Here is a 27,835-nt window from a genome sequence, read left to right on the forward strand (position 1 = left end):
GTACTTTTCTTTATTCTTCTTGTTAAGTATAACTATAAACCCCAAACATCGTATACCAAAGGAATATAAGACTCTTAAAAGGTGAAGAGAAGGGGTTGGGGTTTGTGGCTCAGTGGTAGAGTGCTTGCCTCGCATAAGTGGGGCACTGGGTTTGATCCTCAGCACCACATAAAAATAAAATAAAGGTATTGTGTCTATCTACAACTAAAAAATACATTAAAAATTGAAACAAAACAAAAAGGTGAAGAGAAGGTAGCAAAATGGCTAGGACAACCAGGACCCAAGGAATGACAGGGTGGTGAGGTCCCTGAGTTTTTTGTTTCCTCATAAGTATTTGAATTTGAACTGAAGGAGCTGGCAAACTGGAACACCAACTGGACCCAGATTTAACTAGTAAGTCAGCCAGCCAACCAATAAAAGGCCTGATGTTTGTAGCTATAGGAAAGGAGTAACATAACAAGATAGAAGAAAACTTTCAGACAATAACTCTTTTCCAGACAACCACCACAGAAAAATAATCTGTGACCCCGTTTCCACTTATACCAGCAAAGGCTGAGTTGAGAGGTAAGTCTAGACTTCCACCCTTGCAAGGCAGTAATGTGGTGCCCAACTGTAATATGTTGCCTAAAAGAAGCAGCATGTTGATTTGTATTCTGGTACAAGTTATTTTTCATGAACTAATACTCTAAGTTGTTCGATGTTCAAATTTTTTTTAGAAGTTGATGGACCTTTATTTTATTCATTTATTTATATGTGGTGCAGAGAATCAAACTTGGTGTTTCACACATGCTAGGCAAGCACTCTACCACTGAGCCATAACCCCAGCCCCTACAGTAACCCTTAAGAGTATTAAATGAATGTACAAGTTACTAAAGAGGGATATAAAACAACTGATCAAAAATTATAAAGAAGAGAAAAGCAAAAATAGATGGGTCAAACAAAAAATTGTAAAATGGTAAACAGAAAGTCAAATGTATCGGGGATTATAATACAACAAATAATATAATTAAATTATTAAGGGAGTGTCAGACTACATAAATAATACAACCCAAAAACATGTTTTTAATAAGAGACACAGCTTGAATGTAAGGATACAAAAGAGTTTAAAAATATAACAATGGAAAAAGATGTACTAGGCAAGCACTGGCCAAAAGCAGTTGTTGCTGTGATTACATATCAAGGTCAGAACACTGTTTTGAGATAAAACAATAAAAGATTTAATATAGGAAGTCCAGAAATTCTAATTTGTATGTACCCAATCACATAGCTTCAAGATACATAGAGCAAAATCAGAGAATTAAAAGAAGAAAGAAACAGATTAACAATCAGCTCCATACTGATAGACAAAAAAATCAGTAAGGTCATAGAAGACCTGCACACTGAAAATAACAAACTTGATCTGATATAAACACTGCATCTAATAATGATAGAATGCACATTATTTCCAAGTGCACCCTAAACATTTATCAAAACTGAAAATACTTTGAGCCATAAAACAAGGTTCAACAAATTCCAAAGGATTCAAATCATATAGAGTTATGTTCTCTAATCATAGTGAAAATAAGCTAGAAATCTTCAACAAATAACAACTAGAAAATGTCCAAATGTTTTGAAAATGGGCAACATACTTCTAAATAACATATAGGTCAAAGAAAATATCACAAAGGAACTGAGTTTTCTGAATTGCATAATAATGACACAGAAAATTGTGGGATGCAGTTAAAATTATGCTCAGATGGGAACTTAAATTTTAAATGATCTCATCAAAAAAAAGAAAGACTCAATTTTTTTTTATTTTGGCACTAGGCATTGAACCCAGGGCCTTGCACATGCTACCACTCAGCTACATCCCAAATTGACCAAATTATGTTATGTGCATGTACAAATATGTAACAATGAAAACCATTATGATGTAGAAATATAGTGTACCAATAAAAAGAAGAAAGTCTGAAAGGCAATGATCTCAATACCTATTGTAAGAAACTACAAAAAGAATGGCAAAATAAATCTAAAGAAAATACAAAAAGGGAAATAACAGAGTAGAAATTAACAAAACAAAGCAAATGTACAAAAGAGAAAAATCAATACAAGTAAATATTGTCTCTTTGAAAGGAAAAAAGGGGAGAGATCTCCAGAAAGACTAATTAGAAAAAGAGAAAAATTTAAATTCAAAACAGTCTATAAAAACTACAGATCTTAAAAATATTAAATAGAAGAAGACTTGCAACTAAGAAAAATATAATATATAAGGTAAGATCAGGACCAATTTAAATCAATGTAACTGGAAACTTAGGTGAAATGAGCAAATAGGAAAAAACACCATTGTTTTTTATTAAAAGAACAACAGAACATTTTAGTAGTTCTATACCTATTAAAGAAATTAAAATGGTATAAAAATGTTTTCACAAAGAAATTTCCAGGTCCAAACGGTACACCAGAGAATTCTTCCCAATAGTTAAAAACATGGTAACTTATTCTACATTAACTTTTCCAGAAAACAAAATACACTTGTCAATTTATGAACAAGTACTCCATAGTCTTTTTACTCCCACATTTTTTTACTGGTACATTACAGTTGCACGTAATGATGGGATTTGTTGCTACATATGCATATATACACACAATATAACAATATAATTTGGCCAATATCACTCCCCAGCACTTCCCAAGTCCTCCATAATCTTGGTAACAAAACCCAAAAAGGTCATTATAAGAAAAGAAAATTGCCATCTAATCTCTTACAAATAAGGGTGCATAAAATGAATCAAGCAATACAGAAAAAGAATAAGAAATCACAACCACATTTGTCTTATTTCCTAATGCATTAGTAATATGACATTTGAAAAAAAAAATCAATTCATATAAAATCACCTTAACAGACAAAAGGAGAAAAAAATTTACATGGTCACATCACCTAGTCGTTTTCCTGAATTCATGAAAATTATGTATCTATTCACGATTTTTTAAAAAAAACAAGCAAAAATCTCACAGAACACTAGGGATAAAAGGGAATTTCTTTAACAGAATCTATAACCAACCAATCAAGAGAAACCCCAAAGCATCATATCTTATGGTGAAATATTAAAAGCATTTCTCCTGAGATCAGAAATGGGACCAAGATTCCTGCTTTATATTTACCACTTGTACTCCATATTTTACTAGAGGCTTCAGTCAGTATAAGAAAGAAAACAAAAAAGCAGCAAATATTGGGAAATAAGAGCTAAATACTGCCTCCATTCACTGCTGATAAGACTACGTACACAGAAAATCCAAAATTCTAGAATTCTGATAACATGGGTGAGTCCACTATGTGAAAACTTGTTGGGCTATACAGTTACCACAGGTTTACTTTTCTGTATATTCTCTTATCTCAATAAAATCAAAATCCCAAACCCAACAAATGCCTGGGCCCCATCTCTACAGCCTATGACTCTGCAAAGAATGGGAAGGGAAAAGGCAGTAGGCTAGGAAAAGGCAGAAGAAAACTACTTTCAATAGTTCCATGGGTGATCTGGAAGCAAGCCTATTGTTCTAGAGTAGAGAATGGTATTAAGTATGTAAGTGACACCAGGTTAGGGTGAAGAAGATCTGCAACTAAGAAAAATATAATTATAAAAATTAGCTCACAATAAAATCTGAAAAGTATTTCTAAGATATAACCTCCCAAACATTCTTAGATTAAATCTTTAACAACCACCACAACCTAGGTAATTCTTCTGTTATTTAATTTGTTCTAGAGTATAAAGAGGAGAAATATACCCAATTTATTTTACAAGGTCAAAATCTAATTAAAAACACACACAGGAGGGAAATTGACCTACCTAACTTGTGAATATATATGCAAAAATTCTAAATAAAATACCATCAAACCAAGCTTAGCACTGTGGCCATGTAACATCTGTAATACAGTATCAGCATGCTTCAAAAGTAGAAAAACCAACAAATATATTAACTACATTAATAGATCAACGATACAAGATTTTCCCTTTTCTTTTACCAATGAATGTATTTGTTTCATTAACCATACAAATGGTGTGTAACCATTTGTTACACACACACACACATGCACACACTACATACATATGGTTACACACACACACACACATGCACACACTACATATATATATATATATATGATGCTTAGGGCCTAAGTTGCTGAGGCTGGCTTTGAATTTGCAAGCCTCCTGAGTGGCTGGGATTACAGGCATGCATCACCACTCGCAGATAAAATAACATTTATTAACTGAGAATCTCTTAAGGTTGGGTAAAACAGTTGGAATCCCTGAGGGTCACAAGAGAGAGCAAACCATAAGCCTTGCCCTGCATTTGGAGAGGCAAAGCAAATGAACTCTTAAAAAGACAGTGTAAAGCAGTAAATAAATGTAAAGTGGTAATTCTCTGTATTTACTTACTTTATTAAGTATCTTCTGCATTTACTGGGTGAAATAATGGCTACTAAACATCTTTTAGCAATGTCAAGTAATCCCTAAGAGAAAACTGAATACAGAACCAAACCAACCTTTTTTTTTTAAATGTCAATGGACCTTTATTTTGTTTATTTATATGTGGTGCTGAGAATTGAACCCAGTGCCTCACACATGCTAGGCAAGCACTCTACCACTGAGCCACAACCCTAGGCCCCAAACCAACTCTTGACAAAGGAGCACTATAATGTGTTTCTTGGTCTGTGTTTGCATTTGTGTTCACTTGTTCCCTCTTTTCACCCCTGCTAATCTCATTAATTGTATTTATCTTTTCAAGGATATTAACATAGTAGTAGAACTGCCCAGGAAGCATTAAAGCAACACAGATGAGAAGGACCTTACTGGATACTCAGCCCACATTTCTGCCTTTCCTTCATACAAATTATTTCCCAGCCCCTGGGATATAGCTCAGTTGGTAGAGTGCTTGCCTTGCATGCACAAGGCCCTGGGTTCAATCCCCAGCACCAAAAAAAAAAAAAAAAAAAAAAAAGAAAAGAAAAAGAAAAAAAAGATTATTTCCCTAACATCCCTCACATGGGTGTTGAGCCTCTATTTGAATATTTCCACTGGGAGGGTGTTACTTTTGCTAACATTTTTGTGTGTTTGGAATTGTTACATTTTGCCATTTGGCTTTTGATTTTTCTTTAATTTTTTATTTTATCCTGGGGGAGAAAATAGGTAAGTTCAAAAGCAAAATTATTTATCCAACTAAAACAATTTTAAAACAGGTTGGCTATTCCCCTTTGAACTACTTCATTCTACTTGAGAGGCTAACTTTTTTTAAATTTATTTTTTATTTGTAGATGAACACATTTATTTATTTATTTATTCATTCATTCATTCATTTATTTATTTATGGTGCTGAGGATAGAACCCAGTGCCTCACATGTACATTCATTCATTCATTCATTCATTCATTTATTTATTGTGCTGAGGATAGAACCCAGTGCCTCACATGTACTAGGCAAGTGCTCCACCACTGAGCTATAACCCCAGTACTGGCGAACTCTATTACTGAAGCATTTTAAGTATCAAGATTCTAAATTGCAGAACCGGAATTACGGTAACCCTAGAATTCAGATGTATCTGTCAACCAATGGAGGTAGTTAGGTACTACTAATCTATGGAAGGGAGATTTCAGAAACAGATCTGAATCAAGGACATTAAGATGGTGTCAGAGGGTGAGGCCACTCTGAAAATACTACTATTACCACTCTTCCATATTTTCCATTAGCCCTAAGGTATCAATTAAGTGTAGTGAAGAGAAATTCTATGGAATACCTTATGTCTAGAAATTCCATTCAGTTATAAGTCAAAAATTCCGAGTCATTGTTATACTTCTCCTTCAATCTCGACATCTAAGCCAGTCACCAAATCCAACATTCCTCAAACCCACTTGACTAGTTCTGTAGATTTTACTACCCAAAAGTATCTCATAGCCATAGTTAGCATCAATTCTTATCTGGATCACTGCATTAGGGTCACATTAGGTTCTAATTAGGTTCTCTTCTATTTAGGTTCCCCACATTCACTTTTTATTTATTTATTTTTTGTTGTTATTCTAATTTTTTGTATATGACAGTAGAATGCATTTATACATTTTGATAGGTCATAAATGGAGTGCAATTTCTCATTTTTCTGATTATACATACTGTAGGATCACATCAGTCATGCAGTCATATATGAACATGAGGTAATAATGTCTGTTTCACTCTACTATCCTTCCTAACTCCATACTTTCCCCTCCCTTCACTTCCTTCTACCTAATATAAAGTGACTCTATTCTTCCCTATCCCCCCTCCTTTATTGTGAATTAGCATCCACATATCAGACAAAACATTCAGCCTTTGTTTTTTGGGGTTTGGCTTATTTCACTTAGCATGACATTCTCTAACTCCATCCATTTACCAGCAAATGCTATAACTGCATTCTTCTTTAAAGTTGAGTAATATTCCATTGTGTATGTGTATATACATATATATTTTCTTTAACCATTCATCTGTTGAAGGGCACCTAGGTTGGTTCCATATTTTAGCTACTGTGAGTTCAGCTGCTATAAACATTAATGTGGCTGCAACACTGTAGTATGTTGATTTTAAGTCCTTTGAGTACAAATTGAGGAGTGACATAACTGGGTCAAATGGTGGTTCCATTCCAAGTTTTCTGAGGAATCTCCATATTGCTTTCCATAATGGCTGCATCATTTTGCATTCCCATCCACATTCACTTAAGACCTTTCAAATTTATTCCCCAAACTACAAACAGCATGATCTTTTAAAATCACTAATGTGATTTTAAATGTCATCTTAATGATTTTACATGTCATTTAAATGATTTTAATGTCATTCAAAACTCCTGAGACTTAGGGTACAGTTCAGTTGTAGAGTGCTTTCCTAACATGTGCTTGGCCCTGGGTTCTATCCCCCACACCACAAAGAAAACCCCGAAAGAATCACAAAATTCTTCATTGCTCTCCCATGCTCTTAAGATGAAAACCAAATCCCTTAATTTAGCCTAAAATAATAGCATTAATGGGTAATACTACAATATACCCTTCACTAGAATATATCCTTTACTAGAATATAACCTTCAACAAAAAGAAATAGGTGGGGGTCATTTTTTTAAAATCTGGAAAATAAGTCTTGTTAGTAAAGGAACTGTAAAACACTCTTAAATTTATACAATTTCATTCCATGTTCAAGGATCTTTAAGTGTACTGGCTTTCCTGTTTTCCCTCCCTACCTCAGGTTCTCAAGGGCCAGTCCTTCAGCAAGAACCTTCCCTCAAACCCCCTAACAAAGACATTCCTCTCTGAATTGTGAGAGAAGCTCAGATCCCTCTTATTGTCTTTTTTCCTTTTTCTTGTTTTTGTAATGCTGGAGATGGAACCCAAGGCCTTTAGCAAGCTTGGTAAGTACTTCACCACAGAGTAATACCTCCAATCCCCACTCTCTCGAATATATCAAATTCTTCAGAATTTTCATTATAATTTAATTAACTGTTTGTGTGACACTTTCCCACTAAGTAGGGACAAGGATCACACCTGTTTTACCACTGCATTTTAAATTTTATGTGCTTAAGAAATAATAGGTGCTCAATAAATTTATTGAATCGAAAATATGATTTTTAAATTACTGTATGAACTAAAACATAATGATGGCTTTAAGAGCAAGTAGTGAAGCTTAATAAAAGACCACCATCATGATTTAATTGCCTTAGTCAACCCTTTCTTTTTGTTTGTTGTTTTTAGATATACATGACAATAGAATGTATTTTGACCTATTATACTTACATGGAGTATAACCTATCTAATGAGGATCCCATTCTTGTGGTTCTACATGATGTAGAGTTACACTGGTCATGTATTCATACATGAGCATAGGAAAGTTATGTCTGATTCATTCTACTGTCTTTCTTACTTCCATCCCTCCTCCCTTCCCTTCATTCCCCTTTGTCCAATCCAATGAACTTCTATTCTTCTCCTCCCTACCCTTTCGGTATGGGGAAGAGTGGGAGAATAGGAAAATTTATCAAAATGAGATGGTATACAATATCTTTCTGATTCTAATGTCAAGGATAAATTTGATAAACCAATCATCTTAATGTTAACTTTCAGTTCAAAACCTCCAGGAGTACTTTAATAAAGTATGAATTGAGTTTCACTGACTTTTCCCCCAGAATTACTTTGATATTCAAGGATATGTTCTAGTGTAGTTGAAGGTGTCTAAAGTCTGACTGCCTATTAGTAAAATATTACTCTGTGCAGGAATATACAGATCTTAATTTTCTATTATTTTAAGGCTTATTTCTGTTAGTTAAAACAAGAAAGTTCTTCTAGTCTTTCAGTACTTACAAGTGAAGGAACTGTGAATATCTGAACCGAGAGGTCTGCGATTGAAAACTCTCTGTCGTGGTCATCTGTCACATAATCACTCTGCAAACGCTCATAGTTCTATTAAGAAGGCAAAAAAAGGCAAGGAGTGCCAGCTATCAGTTACAAAGAAAAGGCAAGCACTACTCACCAGAGTAGGTGCGGTGAAGAACTGGACAGACAGAGCAGTCACCGACACTGCTCGCTCGTGATCATCCTCCATAAAATCTCTCTGCAACTGCTGGTAATTCTAAACAACAAGGGGGAGATTCACCTCTAATCCACATTGACCAAAGGTTTAAGGATTATAATGAAGTCAGTGCTGGATAAGTCTATAGGATAACACTGCTATGAGAACAATAATTGGACTGATTTCTACTGATTAAATACTGTATAAATATTGATTCACTGGAACCTGTGGAATCATGTGTAAACAGTGATTTTTCTTGAGCCCAAAGGTAGTTTATTAAAATCCTAGGATGACATTTTAAATGGTGGGGCCAAAAAATAGCAACATTACAATGTTTTTCATAAAAACAGATTTTCACTACTTCTGGATGTGTATCGGAATCATTTGATGACTCCTGCAAAGTACACATGCTTGGGTCCCACTCATGGTGAAGCTGCTTCAGTAGATTTGAGAATGGAACACAAACACATGTATTTTGAAGGAGCTCTCCAAAGAATTCTTACAAGCTTCCTTAGTTAAAAACTCCTAATTCAGGGGAATAAAAAAAAATAAGTGGTTAGCTTAATCAAATGTTGCTGAAAGGGAGAACTTAACTTTTATCAATTATCTAGAGTTCATAATTCCTAAGTCTTATCCATATATGTGTATTGTTTCAACCAAGATTACTGTTTCCTTATATGAATTTTAACAGGACCAATGAAAGCATAATTCAAAATGGCAGATTTAATTCTTCATTTATCACTTCATATTTGACAAATACTGCACAGATGGATATTTATGATATCAAGGGAGTTGCTAAATAATTTTATTACTGTAACTTTATTTTATTGATAAGATAAATCAATGTTGATTACTAGTAGATGCTAATTTTTTAGAGTCCAGAAATAATCTTGAACTATAGTTATTTTGTATATAACCTATTTCATTAATCTTGAGAACTCAGAAAACACTTACCTTTGCAAATCGAATGGCAAATAGTTTCTTGTATCTCAAATCCATAAGTAGGCTGCTCATGAATAATTGATGATATACACTCCTAGCACCTTTAGAAAAAGAGCAGGTGTAAGATGTTGCTATATCCAAGAAGCCAAAAATTAAAGTTTTTATGTGACTGTCTTTTAAAACTCCCAAGTAATTCTACATGTTTTTCTTAGCATATATTTTGTGCTAATAAAATTAGGTTTTCTAAATATAATTTTCTAACAAAACATAAAGATTATTTAATTTGGGGTATAGATCAAAAACAATGTTGTTTTTCCCAAAGGCTAAGACTGTACTGCCCCCACCCCCTTTATTTTTTAGTGCTGTCAAATGAACCCAGGGCCTCTCACATGCTACATACTTATTCCACCACGGGGCTATATACAGGTCCTGCAATGCTAATTTAAAAATAAAAAGAACTTTAACATCCCAACCGTTTATACCTTAAAAGTAGTTAAGAGATTCACCTTTCCATAATTTGGAATCACTAAGCATCAATCTATCCACCAGAGAAGAGTTTTCACCATATGGTCCTTCTTGTAAACCAACTTGACATAAAATCCGGCGAAGGCCATCTTTAAATAGGAGGAATAGTAGTCATTAGATGGCTACTTCAAATAATATAAAGTGACATTTTAGTATATGTTCACATGGATGTATACAGTTTTTTTTTATGGTTTATGTGTTTTATTCAAGATCAAATTTTCTTAGAGAAAGTGACTATATTAACTTTATGATGTTTTTACAAAAATGAAAAAAATGAAATCTCACATTACATATAACTCTTACTATAAAATGTCAAAATAAATGTCTTTCAGAAAGGCAATGACATCTTGTGTTTTAATGAATTAGAGAAAGAAACCACTAAACAACTGAGCACTTATGCTAATTAAAGCAGATGGTAATCAAATGGCTATATACTCCATGATAACTAAAGGTAGGTACAATATAAAATTGTGCTAACATTTAAAAGAAAGAGTACATGACTTCTGGACTATAATATATACCAGCAAGTTTTCTGAGTTGCTATGCGAAATATCCTTCATTTGTTAAACAAAAATTCACTGTGGATCTGCCACATAAAAGACCCTAGAAGACAAATTACAACATCTTCTAAATGCTAAACTTTAGAAAAGTTCTTCATATATGAATATAAGCCTTTAAATAACCAAAACTAACATTTTGTTCCATACTTTACACTTTAAGTAGTTATTTTTAGTCTTCAAGTATGCAAAATTTTTAAAAATGGATTTTTTATTATAAAAACTGTCAGAAATCATTTAAAAAGCTAAAGAGAAAAATCTCATAAGTATTAAACATTTAAGTATTTAAGTTATTGATAAATGTCTCAAAGAAAATTTTCAGCACAAAATTACTTTCATGATACTATTCATTAATACCACAGCACAGTACTTGGCATATAGGTATGTGATGGAGAAGTCCAAAAACTAAAGAATATGGGGCCAAGAAAAATAATTAAAAAGACATTTTCTAGGCAAAGCAGGTAAAAATGTTCTCCTATACTTCTGCACCTCCACATTTGCAACTGTCAGTTTGCAGTGTGGCAATGCTCTAATAGCATTTGATATTAATATTTTAGTTATTTTCTCTACAGTAACACTGGAATGCAATTTACCTGCAGCCTTGGCTAAACAGTAGTATGACAGATAGCCCCGATCTATCCTTTCTTACTCTTCAGTGTTATACATCAAACTTGTCTTTGGCTTTGAACTTGAGGGTTCATAATTATGTTACCATTATATTATCTAATTTGTAGATTGTGGAAAAGCAACAAAACAACCAACCAAACAACAACACAAAAAAACAAATACAAATCAGTAACTTCCAATTTGCAAATTTTCAATTGCAAATTATTGGTAATCAAAAGTTGTAGGGAGTCAAAACAGATACTAATGAGTGTTTTACCATTTAAATTGCCTATCATTGGGTTTTATTTTCAGCAGCATTTTCTAGTTTACTCAGCTTATGAAGAGATCCACAGGACGCTCCATTTTTTAAAAAGTTCTTTTATCAAGTTATTGAGATTTACATTGCATTAGCATCTTAAAGTTGTTTATTATTGTTTAGCCCATTGTTCCCTGTATTATTTGAACTGAAAATCCCTTGTGTGTACATTTAAAAATCCTGTGGGACAAAATTAGGTAAACTCAGGTTTTCTGTGCAAAAAGATATCCTGACATGGTATTTTTAAATGTGAAATTAAAGCAAGAAATTATTTCACTTGATATTTTTCCAAAAACAGTTTTGCAAGGGCATATGAGCTCATGTTTAATGATCAATTAGTGCAAGCTTTTATGAACCTACCTGAATATCCAATAATACTTCCCAGCCAAGACAACAGTTTCAAACCAAAATTCTGATGTGCAACAATAGACGAATGCATAACTTGAACTTTGAGTGGCTTTGTCTGTCTACTGGTATTTCTCTTAAAAAGAAATGGCAAGATGAAAAAACTAACTTAAAAAGTCCATTTGATTGAAAGAAAAGTTAACATTTTATTTAATATAACATCATCATCATCATCATGAGTTTTTCATGAATATGTATAGGAAAAACATTGTTTTGTTTGATTTACTTGATTCAGATCCTAATTTTCTAGAAGAAATCTTAAGAGTCATACAAAACCAAGGCCCAGCCTGCGAGTAACCTGAATCTTTAGTCACAGATTTGAAAATCTGTCGTACCAATTATAAATGATTTAAATGCTTAAACTTGCTTTATGTCTTTAATTTCTTAATTATACACTACTTAATTTAAATAAGTATAGATGCATAGATGTGATTATGCTATTAATACTTAAAAATCATGGTAAAATAGCTATAAAAATTTATCACAATCACTTTAAGTGTATAATTCAGTATTGTTCAGTATATGAAACCAATCTTCAGAACTCTTCATCTTGCAAAACTCAAACTTTTTATATCTATTAAACAAATCCCACAACTCTTTTTTCTAACAATTATTATGCTATTTTTTTTTTTGTCTCCATAAATTTGACTATGATAGGTACCTCACATAGGTAGAATCATACAGTATTTATCTGTTACTTATTTCACTTAGCATAATGTACTCAAGGGTTGCTGGTGTTGTGGCATATACCAAATTGCCTTCACTTTTTAGGTTGAAGATATTCTACTGTATGTTACGCTACATTTTGTTTCATTATTTATCTGTTAACGCTTGGGTTGTACAAATTTCTGAGACCCTGCTTTCAATTCTTTTTGTATATGCTCAGAAGTGGAATTGCTAGATCATATGGTAATTCTATTTTTATCTTTTTGAAGACTTGCTCCATTGTTTTCCATAGCGGCTACCATCATTTCACATTCCCATTAGCAATCCACAAGGGTTTCAATTTCTCCATATTCTTGTCAATATTTTTCTTTCTGAATAGAAGTCATACAAATGGGAGTCAGATGGCATCTCAGTATCTGAGATTTTGATTTGCATTTCCCTAATGATTAGTGATGTTAAACATGTTTTCATGTGCTTATTGGTCATCTATTGTTGGGAGAAATGTCTATTCAAGTCTAGCAAACACTTTTTTAGAAACATGTTTTTACTCCTTTTCATTTTTTGAATCCTCATTTCATCTCGTTTCATCCCATCTCTATAACCTACGTTAACATGGTATGTCTTAGCATATCTTTTCCACGTACATATAATTCTATATGTACACTATATTTATGAACATACTTACAGGTATGTAGGAGGGGTAAATTCCTAGGAGAGATAAAGCTTTAGTCAAAAGTTACTAAGTTGTTTTACATGTGTATTCCTATTTTCTACAAAGAAGATATTTTATTACTCTAATTTCTTCATTTTTATGGGTTTAAAATCTTCCAATTTTACTGATTACTAATGAATTTGATTCTTTTCACGTATACTGGCCATCTAGATTTTCTGTTGTGATCTGTTTGTTGTATCCTTTGTCCATTTTTTTGAGTGTTTGTTCTGTACTTTCTTTGAATCTGTCATTTGTCTATTGACTTTGTTTATGCAATATTGTTATGAAAATTTTTTTATATAGCTAAAAAAATGTGCAATTTCTTTTCTAATTTTGATTCTAATTTTGATTAGGAATAACTCCCCCTTGTAGTACCTAGATTTTCCTCATATGAGTATCCATTTCTGGACTCTATTCTCTACCACTAATGTATGGGCCAATTCCTATGCAAACACCACCAAGGATTACAAATTCTAATGTTTTAAAAGAAGGAAAAATTTTAAAAAATTATTGAATATATACAGAGATATGAAGTGACAAATGCGAAAGAAAAAAATAACAAAGTTAAGGAAACAACTTTGCCTCTAAATCTTACATTCTCATTCCTGAAAATAGTCCAAAATCATTACCAGTTCCATTTGAGAGAGTCTTTGAACATCAGAGCTATAGTAATATAACATTTAATATGGTATGAACACTTTTTAAAATTTTTATTTGGCAATAATTTCAATGTATTATAAGAATAAAATGACAAAGTACATCCATATAATCTTCTGTTTTTCCCATATTTATCTGCTGTAAATTTTACCCCAACTGTTTTATCATTTGCATACCATCTTTCTCTACACACATTTTTTTTTTAAACTACTGTGGGTGTCATACACAGAATGACCTTTTTCCATAAATACTTCAGTATGCATTTCCTGTGAATGGGAATATTCTACTAATGACCACAGGACAGTTATCAAATTGATTATGTTTAATAAGAGTTAGAATTTAAAAAACGCAAATTTAACTGAAGAGACACCATTTCATATGCACAGGATTGGCAAAAACTTTTTAAAACCTGACAAAAAAATTCTTCATAGCAGGAGTATTTGTCACAGCAAAAACAAACAAACCTGGAAACATCCTATTGTCCATCAACAGAAGAATGGAAAAAGTGTGGTATAATCATCAGTGGAATACTTTATAAAGATTAAAGGAAGAATGAGTTACAGTAACTATCAGTATAGAAAAATCTAAAAATTACACTGAAACAATAAGGCAAGTTGCACTATAACATATTCAGTATGACTCCTGAATGTATGTATGCATGTATGTATGTATGTATGTATGTATGAATGAATGTATGTACATGCATGTGTGGTATTGTGGATTGAACCCAAGGGCGTTCTACCACCGATTCCTAGGCTGGCCTTGAACTTGTAATCCTCTTGCTCAGACTCCTGAGTTATGGGGATCACAGATATGAATCACCAGGCCAGGTACGAACCACCATGCCCAGTTTCAGTATGAATCTTTTAAAATGATGTTTAAAGGCCTCTGCAACAACACATATCATACTGACAGATGTTTTATGTATGAAACACAAAGGCATACATAGGAATAGAAATTAATAAAAAGTAGTTCTTTCTATGGAAGAAGGAAGGAAAATGGGATTAAGATGATATGAACTTCTATATGTTTTAATTTATTTTAAATAAGTAGGAATAAAATAAGTTTCAATGAACATAGGTGTTCACTGTGTTATTTCTACTTTTATATATATTTAAAATACTTTATAATATTTTTTCAGTGGGAGTTGTGGTGCACAACTGTAATCCTACCTATTAAGGAGGCTGAGGAAGGAGAATGGTATATTTGAGGCCAGCCTGGGCAATTTAATGAAACCCCGTCTCAAAAAGTATAAACTAGGGATGTAGCTTAGTGGAAGAGAGCCCCTGGGTTTATTGCCAGTACCACAAAAATAAAACAAAACAAAAACCAACAATTATATAAATGCAGTTACATGAAATAGTTATAAACAACAAACTTTTAAAGAAATCTAAAAGCAGGGAAAAGTTTTTAGAAAAACAGAAAAATAACACAGTAAACACTGGTAGACTATGGAGTGTATCTTGCTATCATGTACCAAGAAACACCTTTCTCTGGATTCTAATTTTGGTGCTAAAGGCCATTTTAATTACTAAAAGGGAAGGTGAAATCCTATAATTACTTAAAAACTAAACAAAAAGCAAAAAAATCTTCTAAAACTTCTCTGGTGAACAAATAGGAAGATAGAAAAGTACATCTTATCTAAATATTCATTTTCTATTATCGATATTACATAGTTTTAAAAAGCTAGATAAAGCCAGGCAAGGTGGTACACAACTGCAATCCCAGCAACTCGGGAGGCTGAAACAAAAGAATCACAAGTTCAAGCCAGCCTCAGCAACTTAGCAAGGCCCTAAGTAACTTAGTGAGACCCTGTCTCAGAATGAAAAATAAAAAGATCTGGGAAAGTGGCTTAGAGGTTCAGTTGCTCCTGGGTTCAATTCCTGGTACCAAACAAAACAAAATAAAAACAAAAACAATAAAAAAACCCAAAAAACTAGATAAAATAATGTAATACTCAAGAAACAGTACCTGTAAATCTGATTTTTAGTTGACAGTGGCTTCATATTCATGAAAGAATAAAAATGTATTCATAAACACTAAATGAAGGCAATAAAAAATAATAATACAGGCAAGTTTTTAAGTTACTTACCACAATTACTGATTTTGCTTGCTCACAATACTGGAAGTCCCCATATCGAACAGACCTACGTCCCTATAAATTAAGAATATTCTATTCAACATCAATACCTTATACACCAGGAAATAAATGTGTTGAACATATAAACAACTCGTCAATTTTTAGTATTTACAATATTTGTTCTACTTATCAATGAAAAGTAAATTCAAATTTTCTTTCAAATGTATCATTTTTCAAACCATTAGTACGTATGTTTCCTTGAACAACACAGCATTCATCCTACTAGGTTTTTAAATTTTCCTTTTCATAGATGAATATTTTAAATGAATGGGTAGAATGAAGATAACTGCATATTGCCTTTGAAACTTTTTGACTACTGCTTATAGTTATACCAATATACATTTGGGCCAATACTCAAATGAAATTTTTTAAATAGGCAATTTTCTGAGGTAATCTATCTGTAGAAGTTCAACTTATTATATGATACAAATATGATGAAATCACTTACATCTCGATCTACTGTAGTTGCAAAACCAATGGCTTCCTTTTGAGTACAGTTAACAGCTTTTTGGAGAGTATAAATTACTTGTTCATAGGTGTGAACCTCATCATTAAACAACATGCAATAGTAGGTGTCACTCTTTTCTCTGTGGGATAAAACATTAATGATGGATTATCTATTTGCACATTACCTTGTTCCAGGTTGATTAATATTAGTAGCATACTTTGCTTTATGGAATGTGGCCAGTATTGGGCACGTATCAGTAAAGAAATCATCTTGCAGTCTCTGCTCTGTGTTATTACAATTACAGTGGTGGAGAAAAGATACTGAATGTATAACTATATATGACCTGAACAGAAGGATGCTAACAGAGTATTATAGGTCTGGAAGTTCAGAGAAGAATTGCTACAGAAGCAATCTGAGACCCAAAGTCAGAATTGACTATCAATGGTTCTTCATCAAGGGCAATTCCCCTCCACCTCCCATAGTTACCATTTAATAATGTTTGAGGACATTTTTGGTTTCATGACTGGGCTTGGGGATGCTATAGGCACCTAGCAGACAGATGCCAGAGATGCTGCTAAATATCCTGCAATCTACCAGACAGTCTCTTCTTTTTTTTTTTTTTTCGGTGCTGGGGATTGAACCCAGGGCCTTGTGCTTGCAAGGCAAGCACTCTACCAACTGAGCTATATCCCCAGCCCTCAGACAGTCTCTTGACAAATAGTTTATCTTGTCCCAAACGCCAACAGTGCCAAAGCTGAGAAACCCTAGGCGAGACAAATGTGAAAGCAAAGGCATAGAGTTTTCAAAGGTAAATTTTGGGAGCTGGAGCACAGGGAAGAAGGAAGAGATTGTATGAGATTCGTGTGGTCTGGAGAGAAGGAAAAACCTCAAATAATAGATTTTGATTTTGCCATCTTAAGGGCAATCAAAGACTTGAAACATGAGATATATCTAAAGGAATATGGATGATTTAAGTTTTCAGGTAGAAGAAAACTAAGAGGGAAAATATTATAAGAAAATAAGTCAGATATGTATTTTCCTTTCTGTGCTGATAGCTCTGAACAAGAAAAGAAAAATGAGAACTATCCTATTCTCTAGGCTCTAAACTCAGACCTCAGAACAATGAATCCCAACCTGAAATTCATGAAGATATAGTTACAAGGCACTAAGTGATTTTCAATATTTCCAAAAAGGTACACTACAGCAATACCTCGTTTTGTTAAAAAACACTTTACCCACAAGCTCAATTCTCTGGAACTCACTGAAAAATCAAAAAAGAAATACTACCAATGTGCAGCCTGAATTCATCCTTCACTACAGACACAATTTCAACAAGTTTGGTTTCACTTTTCAGTTAAAGAGCAGGCTGAGGCAAGCATTTCCCCTTAATACAGTGGTGGCTGAATCCAGCTGTCTGGTTACAAGTCCATGACCTCATAATCTTAAGTAAAAATGCGAGCTCTATGCTAAAAAGAAATCATTCAAAGTGTGGAATAAATTTTATACTTAAAATCAAAATGATTAAAATTGAGTTAGTATTTATTCAAACCACTTAACACTGAAGAGCTCATTCCCTAGGATGTGTGATAAAGGAAATAAAAAGTAGAGTTGTATAGTAACTTCTCAGATTTATCGTACCATCAAAAAAGAGAAAACTGTCATGACTGAAACCAGTTAGACTTAACACAGTTTAAATATATACTACAAATCAGCTAACCAACCAACCAAGAGAAACCTTCACCAATTAAATGAATTATATATATTTAAAAATTATAATATCAAAGTTATTGTTCTCTTAAAATCAAATCATTAAAAAAAAAGGTTTTATCCTAGTTGTAAGAATAAAGGGACTATACTTACTCCTAAAGGGACTATACTTACTCAATCTCCAAATCTGCTGGCAATTCACTTTCTTTCTCCCAGGTTAATATCTCTACTGCATAACGAAACATAATAGCAAAAATGTTGTAAGTTCTTGCTATAACGTCTACTGATAAATGCACAAGAGGATCCTGAATGAAAGAACAGAAAAAAAAAAAAAAATGCAACCATGTTAAATACACATTAATTCTCTTCTTTCCCATTTTGCTTCCACCTCTCAAAATAGTACAGAGAAAGCCAACAAGTATTCCAGCTTCAACTTCTCAATGAATTTAGTCCTATACATTACAACCCAATAAATCAAACTTCCTAAAATGTTTTTGATTAGAACAACCTCAATTTTGAATAAATCAAATCATTCAATGGCAACTACAGTGAATTTTGGAATGACATTTGAGGACTGCTAAAATCTAACATCAAACCACCTAGTTTCATATTCTCATTTCTAATTTGTAGAATAAACAAAGGACTATTCTGTGTGGACTGGCAAGTAAGAATAGTTCTATAGGTCTAAAGGACAGCTTGATTTTGACTATTTTAAAAGGCAGAACTCATCAAAGTCAGAAAACTGTTCTTGGATATTAGGAACTGCTCATTTGTCTTCTTTTCCCTCGGCAGCATGAGATATGTGTGCATGTTATCAGGGAACCCTATACAAGAGATTTAACAGTGGATAAGTCAATAAATTTCTAGGTTAATGTAAAAAAGCGTTATTTTAAACATGCATAATGTTTATTATACTTTCTATCAGTCAAGGCTGGCAAAATGTTTTATATAATCTTTAATCTTAATGCTTTATCTTAAAAATAAACATTTTATTTAGATGAATGGCTAAACAGCATTCCATTATTTCTCAAATTAGAAAAGCATGTTACAACATCATGACAATAATAATACGCATATTCTTGTGCGCAAGCACACAGACACAAACACATGCACACACAATTTTTATATACCCACACCCCAGACAAACCTAATGGAACTGATAAAACAAATGGAGACTGTGGAATAAAAAACAGGACCAAAATTCCTAAAGGAGATAGGTCTAACGAAGGCTTGAAGAAGGTCAATTTACTTTTCTCAGTAAGAAATAGGTTTTTCAATTTCTTACAATACCTTTTATCTATAATTCTTCCCTCATAAGCTTTACACATCCCACCAAGTTTTCTGTTGTCATCATTTTGTTTTTTTCCTCTCCACTTAGCAAGGTTAATTATTATTTGTTACACAGGCTTTAAAAGTCATTAACATTGTGAGACCTGTGTACAGGGAGAAGCAGAACTGGTACCTTCTGGGGACTCAAAAACAGGTTTTGATAATAATATAAATCTCACACTACTCCAAAATAGAAAACAGACCAAAACTCAGCTTTCTTAGCAATATCACATCACCATACAGTCATTCCATTTCTCACAATTATTCCTATAAATGTAAAACATTCAGGGACTGAAGAATTACAAAAAACTTTAATGGTTCCAGACAGAAACCACCACCAATTCTTGAGAACCCAAACTGTAAGCTGTACCATCAATTATTACTACTAACTTTAGTTCTTGAATTATTTATATTACAAAATGAAGCATGTTGATAAGTCAACTTTGACTTTTCTTTCAAGCTAGAAGAATGAAAGGTATACTATTATAAAGGTTATCAGTGGTTAGATAGCAGAGGGAATTATGCAGAAATTCTATCTTTTATGTAATATACTCCTGTAATGCTTAAATTTTTAAAAATGCAAGCCTGAATTACAATGAAGATTTTAATGGTTGTCTAATGCAAGTAAGATACGAATGAAGATTTTCTCAATAATGTCACCTGAAAACATAAATGAGGTTGAACATCACCAAAATAATCTTTTTTTTTTTTTTTGGTACCAGGAATTGAACCCAGGGGCGCTTAAGCACCAAATCACATCCTGAGCCCTTTTTTTCTATTTTATTAGAGACAGTCACTGAGTCGCTTAGGGACTAGCTAAGTTAAGGCTAGCTTTGAACTCATGATCCTCCTGCCTCAGACTCCTGAGTCTCTGGAATTACAAGTGTACACCACCATGCCTGGCCCAAAATAATCTTTCTTATCTTACAAACTGACTTTCTGATGAGTAAATAATACGTTTCACCTTATTAACAAAATTAATACCATTTTAATGGGTTTATTATTAGGATTTCTGAACTAGAATTTCATCTAAAAAATTTGTTAAAAATGTTTTTAAAAACTAGCATAATGGACTGCTAGGAGTTTCATTATTCAAATCTGTACTATCTAGGATTAAATCCAGCTCTAGCACTATGTGGAACACTTTAGGCATGTTTCTTAATATAAAATTCAAGCTTCTGCATCTATAAAGTATCAGCAAACAGCAGTTATCTATCTTATGAGGCTTTTTTTTTTTTTTGGGTACCAGGAGTTGAAGCTAGGGGCTTCATCCTCGGCCCTTTTTATTTTTGAGACAGAATCTTGTTAAGTTGCTAGAGCTGGCCTCCAACCAGTGATCCTCCCGTCTCAGCCTCCCAAGGCTCTGGGATTATAGGCAAGTGTCACTGTGTCCGCCTTACGAGGTCATTTTGAGAATTAAATGAGATAGATTAAGTAAAATACTTAATGAAGTATCGAGCTTTTAATAATCATTGATCTGTAGTCAAATGAAATGGAAATGATATTTGCAATTGAAATTTTCAAATCACAGAATCTTCACCAAGGCTGTTCATTCAGTTAATATTCATTATTTTATTCCAAAAAGAATTGAAAGCTGGGATCATGGCTCAGTGGTAGAGCACTTGCCTAGCATGTGTGAGGCACTGGGTTTGATTCTCAGCATCACATAAAATGAATAAATAAAATAAAGGTATTGTGTCCATCTACAACTAAAAAAATTTTTTTTTTAAAGAGAATAAATTAGATAATTTAAAAAAGAATATATCTAATATGAAAAAAATATTTTAAGAAATACATGTACAAAGCAGGGAAAAGGAAAATGAAAGTAGGTAAATAAATTGCAGCCACGATTACATCTATTTGTAAAGGGAGATCATGTAAATTTCCATATAGATACTACAGGCTACTAGACAGATTGTTTCCAAACAGATGGTCATTTTTCCAAAAACCTTAACAAAAGGAAACACAGTTAAAAAATTCCTAATGCAGATACCTAAGAGAAATGTCTTATGGACTCCTATAAATATTAACAAAGAAGACATCCTACAATATGTGGTGGTTCTCAACTAAGAGAGGAACTATTCCACTACCCTGCCCATTAACCCCCTTGAACACAGGGCCATGGTTGGGCTTTCCCTTATTATTACACTGACAGTAATACTACAGTCATTTTGTTAGTGGGAACCATGCAAGCTAAACAAAAGGCTTCCAACAACATACATTCCTGGTCATCAAATGTTTTATGAGTAAGATAGTATTTTAGTCTTTGCAGGCTAGAGAGACTCTGTGGTAACACCTTGATCTGCTGTTGCAGTGCAAAAACAGCTACAAACATACATTAAATTAAGCATGGCTGTGTTCCAATAAATATTTAAGGACACTGAAATCTGGATTTCTTATCATTTTCACATGTTGCAAAATATTATTTGTTGATTTTTTTTCTCCCCAACTACTTAAAAACAAAAAAATCACTCAGCTTATGACAGTGCCAGGCAAAAAGAGGTTGCAGATAATATTGTGGAGTCACAGTTTGCTCATCTTTGGCCTACACAATGAAGAAATATCCCACTGTAAATGACAAGAGCCAAGAAACCCCAAAAGGTCTCCCTACAGAAGTGTATCAAATTTTCCATTTTTTCTTAAGATGTAGATTGAATATATCACCAAAAATTCATGTTAATAAAAAAAATTTTTGACAGACCAAACCACATCCTAAATAATTACAGCTCTCTTCCTTTTCAAACATATAATGTGGAGAGCCTAGATATAGGTATGAATTTAGTTGGTAGGGACCAGGTATACCAAACACAATGCTTTTTTTTTCTTTTTAAGAAAATCATTTTTTATAGTTCACAGGCCTTTATTTATTTATTTCTCATATTTATTATGCCATGAATTCATAGGTAATAGGTTCCAGCAGCTCAGGCTCCTTTCCATTTGTTCTCACAAAATGTGCTTCTCTGGGCGGAACAGGCTAGTGCTTCAGCTGAACCCAGGTACCTTCCTCTGGCTTCCTCCTTTTTCTGATCATTTTCCTTCATATGTTTTAGGAAGTTGTCTCAGCTTTTAGAATGCTTAATATGCTCAATATGCACATTAATCTCTTGGCAGGAGTCTTGCCCTTAACTTGCTTATTCACAACAATGCCAACAGCATGCTGGGTAACACTGTAGACTCTCCCAGTTTTGCCATGATAACATTTGTGGGATATTTCTTTTAGAACAGAACCCATTTCCTTAATGTCTACAATATCACCCTTCTTGTAGATCTGCACATATGTGGCCAAAGGAACAACTCCATGTTTTCTAAAAGACCTAGAGAACATATATTGGGTTCCTCCTCCTCTTTTCCTTTGTGTTCATCATTTGGGCAAATTAGTGGAAGATGGCAGTTCCCACAATGCTATCTTTTAATACCTTAGTTTTGTGCTTGAAGATTTCATTTCTCTTAACTGAATTCTTAAACAGGAATTAAATGGCAGAGTTTGAAAGTTTTATAACCAGTCAAGGACCTGGAGTATATATTTTCCTAATGGTTGTGAAGTGGTGTCTTACTGTGGTTTCAATTTGCATTTTCCTAATGACTAATGATGTTGAGCATCTTTTCATGTGCTTGTTGGTCATTTTTACATTAAGGTTTTTTTTTTTTTTTTTTTTTTTTTTTGCAGTACTGGGGATCAAACTCAGGGCCTTGTGGTTGGGAGGCAAGCACTCTACCAGCTGAGCTATCTCCCCAGCCCACTAAGTTTTTTTCAGAGCAATCATTAATCAAGTCCTTTATCCATTTTTTAACTGGGATGTCTTTTTATTGTTAATTATAAGATAAATATCTGGCTGCTAGATCCTTAACCAGATGTACAATTTGCACGTTTTTTCCAATAGTTTAATAGTAGTAGTTGTTAATCTTTTTCTAAAGTACAAAACTTTTCTTTCCAATATATCTTAATTTGTCTTGTATGTATATATTTACATGCAGAACTTCAATCAAATATATTTTGAAATCTGAACTGTAGCCAGGCGCGGTGGCACACACCTATAATTCCAGGGGCTCAGGAGGCTGAGGTAGGAGAATTGAGTTCAAATACAGCCTCAGCAAAAGAAAGGCACCAAGCAACTCAGGGACGCCTTGTCTCTAAATAAAATAAAAGAGCTGGGAACATGGCTCAGTGGTTAAGCACTCCTGAGTTCAATCCCCAGTAACAAAAAAAAAAAAAAAAAAGAAAAAAAAAAAAGAAGCAGCAGCTGTGCCAACAGAGGTGGAGAAACTTGGAACCCTGGTCACGTACTTCTTCTGAAGCAAATCCCAGAAGATGTGCACAAAGCAGATGAAACAGACAAGGTAGATGTTTTTGACTGCACTGAATTTTTTGCGCAAAACCCAGGAGAGCGATGTATACATGTATCTAGCTGGGCATGGTGGTGCACACCTGTAAACCCAGCAACTACTTGGGAGGCCAAGGCAGAAGGATCACAAGTTTGAGGCCAGTCTTGGCAACTTAGTGAGACTTTGTCTCAAAATGAAAAATAAAAAGGGCTGGGGATATAGTTCAGGGGTAAAGCACCTCTGGATTCAATATTTAGTAGTACACACATACAAACACAGTGCACTGATATCAAAAATCTTGGTTGTTCTGTTAAAAATATTTAAGACCTGTGTGGTAAATGCATCAGGAAGGACTATTCTTGTCCATTTATACCAACTCTATATTGGGCCTTCTAAGTACTTTGTACATATCTCTATGATATGCAAAAATAATAAAATCTGAAATAAAGATCCTGAAACAAACATTAAATTGTCACAAAAAGCAGAGATCCAAGCATTTATTTAATAATAGTCCACTTCATTACAAATATCATCTAAAAAAAAATTTTTTTTTTTCAGAAACATGCATTACAGCTGGAGTGAGAATCATCTATACTAAGTTATCATTTCTACATTTGGTCCCATCACAAATCCAACGATACTGACTTACTAAGAAAAGATGATTAGGGTTGGCTGACATGCATAGTAGTAGAAAAGAAAGTTATCTGGCCTACGGAAGTCTTATTCACAACAAAAATACACAAAAACTAACCTAGTTAATCAGTCCACATGTAACAAGTAAAATAACCCCTGCAATGATAAAATTAGGACTTAAAAAACCCTCACATATGCTTAAAAAAATCCTAACCACATGAAAACTCTGAATTAAACTAAGTTTCCAGAATTTCAGATTCATACTACTAGCAATTGTACAATATTCACACTATGCAAGGCACTTCAAAGTACAATTAATCACTGTTAACAATAATAGGACTATGAGCTCAACATTTCTCACAATAACCTAGTTCCTATTTCTAAAAAATATTTAAAACTCAGTCAAAACAGTATTTCCTTAAAAGCAACTTTTTTTTTTTTTTTTTTTTTTTTTTTTAATTTTTTGCGGTGCTGGGGATTGAACCCAGGGCCCTGTGCTTGTAAGGCAAGCACTTTACCAACTGAGCTATCTCCCCAGCCCCTTAAAAGCAACTTTATGAAAATGTTTTTACCTCTTCTTCCTCGACTTCAGAGGTGTTAAGTTCATGTTTTTGACAGTAAGGACCCTCTTTCCAAGCTTCAGTATCACCACAGTCACAGAAACCTCCACCTCCTGATGTTGTCATCTTGAAAGAAAATTGTAAAGTATTATGTCAATAGGTATCTCCTGAGGGATATCAAATAATAAATAAAAATATCAAGTGCTAAAAAAACATTGCTTAAGTGTTTAATTTCTTTGCAGGGATGAAATAAAATACAAAATCTTTCGATATTTTATTTTAAATAAATATGTAGGCTAATCTATGTGATTTCAAAATAATGAGATAAACTACTCTGTAGTGTTGAATAAACTACAGATATTTTAAAGAGGATAAGTCTGTCTGCATGGCCTCCTTAATTAGGAAAATAATGAGGATTCATGATGGTTTTCTTGCAGAATTTTGGTTAAATTAGTAAAATGCTGTTGTCTACGCAATCAGGTTGTAATAACGTTAACATAATACAATAAAATATGACAAGTAATACACATTCAAGGATTATAAAAATTTCTATAGCTAGCCAGGCATGGTAGCACATGTCTGTAATCCCAGCAGTCCAGGAGGTTGAGGCAGAAGGTCAAAATGACCAACAAGGACTACAGAAATAGTTTATTCTTCTTCTCTAGAATCCCTAAAAAGCCACTCTTAGAAAGGACAGGTAATAGGGGCTTTTAGGAAATACAAAAGTGGACTACCTGGTCATAAAAACTTTTCACACCTGCACAATTCAAGAATTATCCACAATTCCCTAAGATGAGGCAATGATTCAAGAAATCTGGCAGGACAGAATCTTACTAGTTCATAACTGGTAGATCAGAAATTCTGCTTTTCTTAAAAACTTTTCAGAAAAGTTTAGGAAGGGGTTATTAGTTACAGCAAATTTTAGAATAAATCCTATTATATCCTCTCCAAAGTATAAGTATTTGTGTGTTATATACCACAATATAATTCATGAAATCCCATGTATTTCAGATATTCCAAGGGGATGCAGAGATGTATGCCAAGAAATATAGGCAGGCAGCCATTTGGAAAATGACAACTCTACCCTATGGCTTATGTGTGTTTTATTATCAAACCACAGAGAAAACAGCCTAGGAAACTGGGAATCTCTTAAAGGAAAGTGGGATCCTTTTAGTGATTTATGAGAATAAAGAGAACATACAAGAATGTAGGGAGTCCAATTTTGTAGCTGCTTTAATTTAATATTATCAATACTTGGGCAAAGCAAATAAAAACAGAAGAAATAGTTGTAACTCAGCAGAGCTTCTGAATTAAGAACAAGATTAATATAGTCCTCCTCTATCATTTTGTTTTATGATTAGGGTAAAAGTTCCATTTACCATCTGTTCCCTAACCTTTGAATGTTCATGGTCTATCTTCAATTTCCAAAAGAGGAACCAGGATAGGCTTAGGAATAATCTGCCCAAACTAATAAAACTGGTGAGTCTTATTATGCATTGGAGTTGGGCCCTCTTCTACAGTATAGTAAACACCTCTTTAATAAACATTTTAAAACAGCAAAATAAGATGGGTGTGGTGGAGCATGCCATTAATCCCAGCAACTCAGAAGACTGAGGTAGGAGGGTAAAAAATCTGACCAAAGCAACCTAGCAAGGACCTGTCTCAAAATAAAAAAATATATATATTAAAAAAAAAAATAAAAAGGGCTGGTGACATAGCTCAGTGATAAAGCACCCCTGGATTCAATCCCCTATACCAAAATAAATAAATAAATAAATAAATAAATAAATAAATAAATAAAATTTAGATTTAATTTAAAAATTCAAAAATACCTTTTTCTTGGTAGTGCTGGGGATGGAATTCAAGGACTTGTATATGCTAGGCAAACACTCTACCACCAAGCTACAGCCTCAGCCCTAAAGAACACATTTTTAAAACCACTTTCCCCATTTGCATGTTAAACCTTTGGGCTTTAAAAAGAAAAATATCCAGTGTAAAATTCAATACTGTATATGATTATTATTTGGATATTAATTTACTAACCCTATATCGATGGTCTCTGTGAATACTTCCCAAAAAGCACTCCATGCATAAAACACAAGTTGGATCAACTGCACAGTCTCTGTAAAGTTAAAGGAAAAAAAAAAAATCAGAGTGTCATAAAATAACTATGTTATTTCACAACAGAATATTTCACATTGGGACCCATCTTAGAAAAGCCAGAATAGAGGTATTATTAAGACAGGAAATATTGCCAAAGATTTGTCAGATCTTTGACAATGAAATCAGTTTAAGGTGGTTTTCATACTACTAGATGTATACTAGGGAGTCTTTCAAGGCATTTATTACCAGAATGTTAAATCTTCCCAAAGACTTAGAAAAATCATAATATATATTAAAAAATACAGATGTATATGGATTAAAAATGAGTATAAATTCTTACAGTTTATATATGGAATTAAAAATAACTTTCTCCAAACAGATATTTGAGACCAAGGGTCTTCAAAGAGATATATATGTATTTCAAAAAGGGGAGGTGTCAATTGAAATGTAAGAAGATAATATTAGAACTTCTATTTTTATTTAACTAGAGGAAAATTAAACATTCTATACGCTCAGTATACAAACTGAAATGGGTCTCCTCACTTGGTCCATATGTCTGGTATTCATGTAACACAGACGGTCCATGACATATTAATGGGAGAGTAAGAGTACCACAAGGTGGATAAGTTGCTAGTGGTGCTCTAAGCTTCTTCCTTAATCA

General features: G+C 33.3%; 1 protein-coding gene across 4 annotated transcripts in view; it reads right to left on the reverse strand.

Moving 5' to 3' along the window:
* Ubr2 (ubiquitin protein ligase E3 component n-recognin 2) overlaps positions 1-27,835 on the reverse strand; it is a 129,147-nt gene that overhangs the window by 58,073 nt on the left and 43,239 nt on the right. For 2 of the 4 annotated variants that reach the window (XR_007109405.1, XM_047557688.1), the window contains exons 3-11: positions 27,115-27,193; positions 25,084-25,197; positions 18,401-18,531; positions 16,520-16,658; positions 16,024-16,086; positions 11,852-11,972; positions 9,994-10,101; positions 9,500-9,588; positions 8,338-8,436 (exon numbers count right to left, since the gene is read on the reverse strand). Coding sequence is in view for 3 of the 4 variants with exons in the window: in XM_047557688.1 (XP_047413644.1) it covers positions 8,338-8,436; positions 9,500-9,588; positions 9,994-10,101; positions 11,852-11,972; positions 16,024-16,086; positions 16,520-16,658; positions 18,401-18,531; positions 25,084-25,197; positions 27,115-27,193 (943 nt within the window). In the remaining variant the exon portion in view is untranslated. Of the gene's footprint in view, positions 1-8,337; positions 8,437-8,506; positions 8,606-9,499; positions 9,589-9,993; positions 10,102-11,851; positions 11,973-16,023; positions 16,087-16,519; positions 16,659-18,400; positions 18,532-25,083; positions 25,198-27,114; positions 27,194-27,835 lie in introns of all 4 variants that reach the window. The other 2 variants (XM_047557689.1, XM_047557690.1) reach the window with 2 other exon arrangements.

This window comes from Sciurus carolinensis, chromosome 7, assembly GCF_902686445.1.
Source record: "Sciurus carolinensis chromosome 7, mSciCar1.2, whole genome shotgun sequence".
NCBI classification, from domain to species: domain Eukaryota; kingdom Metazoa; phylum Chordata; class Mammalia; order Rodentia; family Sciuridae; genus Sciurus; species Sciurus carolinensis.